General features: G+C 41.3%; 1 protein-coding gene across 1 annotated transcript; it reads right to left on the reverse strand.

The window, feature by feature from the left end:
* Positions 1-452: 452 nt before the first annotated feature.
* Positions 453-1,009, reverse strand: LOC109166973 (uncharacterized mitochondrial protein AtMg00810-like). The gene is made up of 2 exons (XM_019315875.1): positions 721-1,009; positions 453-676 (listed from the first exon to the last, which is right to left on the reverse strand). Exons 1-2 carry the CDS (start codon positions 1,007-1,009, stop codon positions 453-455), a joined length of 513 nt encoding a protein of 170 aa, XP_019171420.1.
* Between the last annotated feature and the right edge of the window lie 412 nt (positions 1,010-1,421).

Genomic DNA, 1,421 nt, shown 5'->3' on the forward strand with positions numbered 1-1,421 from the left:
TTCAGCTAGGTTTGTCAAAATAGCCTAAAGCTCAATTTGGCACAGCTTATTTAGAAGCTTATAACTTATTTTAAGCTACTAATAAACTATAAGCTATGTTTGGTAATGTTCTCAAACTAAGCTGGTAGCTTAAAATAGAGTTTATTTTGAAACACTACATTAGATAACATTTCAAAAATAAGGTAGAAGCTTTCTAAATTTTTTTTTTTTTTTATCTTTATCGATATCATTTTAAATAAATGACATTATTTACGATGAGAATGATGATTAGAATTCAAAATCAATTACAGTTACAATAGATTACAGTACATGAGAGTATATCGAAGTCTACCTCTAAACACTCCTATCTAATAGGATATAACCTCAGACTAATTCTAGCACCACACATTAACTAATCATAGGTTATACAATAATAATAATAACAATATTATTAATAACACTCACACACCCCCTCAAGCGGAAGGTTGGTGAGAAACAACATTAAGCTTGTCCCGTAGAGCGGCGAACCTCGGTCCCGGTAGCGGCTTGGTGAAGATATCAGCTAGCTGGTCCTTGGTTGATATGAAGTTTACCTTGAAGTCCCCTGTTGCAACTTTGTCTCGGACGAAGTGATAGTCGATCTCAACAGGCTTCGTTCTGGCGTGAAAAACCGGATTAGCACAAAGATACGTGGCTCCTAAGTTATCAGACCATAAAGTAGACGGTTGAATAGTATGCAACCCAGCTCACATAACAAAGAAACAACCCAAGTAACCTCAGCGGCAACATTGGCTAGGGCTTTATACTCGGCTTCTGTCGAGGAGCGGGCCACAGTACGTTGTTTCTGGGACAGCCAGGAGATAAGATTGGACCCGAGAAAAACAACATATCCACTTGTGCTCTTCCTGTCAACCGGACACCCAGCCCAGTCAGAATCGGAGTAGGCATGAATAGAAGTTGTGGGTGATGCACTCAGGTGCAGGCCATAGTACAGAGTGCCCTTGATATACCGTAGAACATGCTTAACCATTGTCTAGTGATCAGTAGACGGTGAGTGCATAAACTGACATAGGCGATTAACGGAAAAGGATAAATCAGGCCGTGTAATAGTGAGGTACTGTAGGGACCCAACAATTCGTCGATACTGCGTCGGATTATCAAACAGTTCATCGGACGGGGTTGCTGATTGAGTGACCGATGCAGGTGTAGCCAGGGGTTTGCAGCCAACCATTCTAGCCCTAGTCAACAAATCAGTCATGTAGCGACGCTGGGACAGAATCATTCCACTAGTAGTGTCAACAGTTTCAATGCCTAAGAAGAAGCCAGGCTTGCCAAGATCCCGGATTTTAAACACAGTCGCGAGACGACTAAGCAAAGTGTCAAGTAGGGAGGTGTTATTGCTCATCATAATGATGTAATCCACATAGACAAGGAGGAATACC

This window comes from Ipomoea nil, unplaced genomic scaffold (assembly GCF_001879475.1).
Source record: "Ipomoea nil cultivar Tokyo-kokei standard unplaced genomic scaffold, Asagao_1.1 scaffold0317, whole genome shotgun sequence".
Classification (NCBI taxonomy): Eukaryota; Viridiplantae; Streptophyta; class Magnoliopsida; order Solanales; family Convolvulaceae; genus Ipomoea; species Ipomoea nil.

What these genes read in the sequence shown, in the direction of transcription:
- LOC109166973 (XM_019315875.1), bottom strand. Translation starts at nt 1,009, where the DNA reads ATGGTTAAGCATGTTCTACGGTATATCAAGGGCACTCTGTACTATGGC. An exon ending in TTCTTTGTTATGTGAGCTGG is followed by an intron (nt 677 to 720) that starts GTTGCATACTAT and finishes CTGATAACTTAG; the next exon opens with GAGCCACGTATCTTTGTGCT.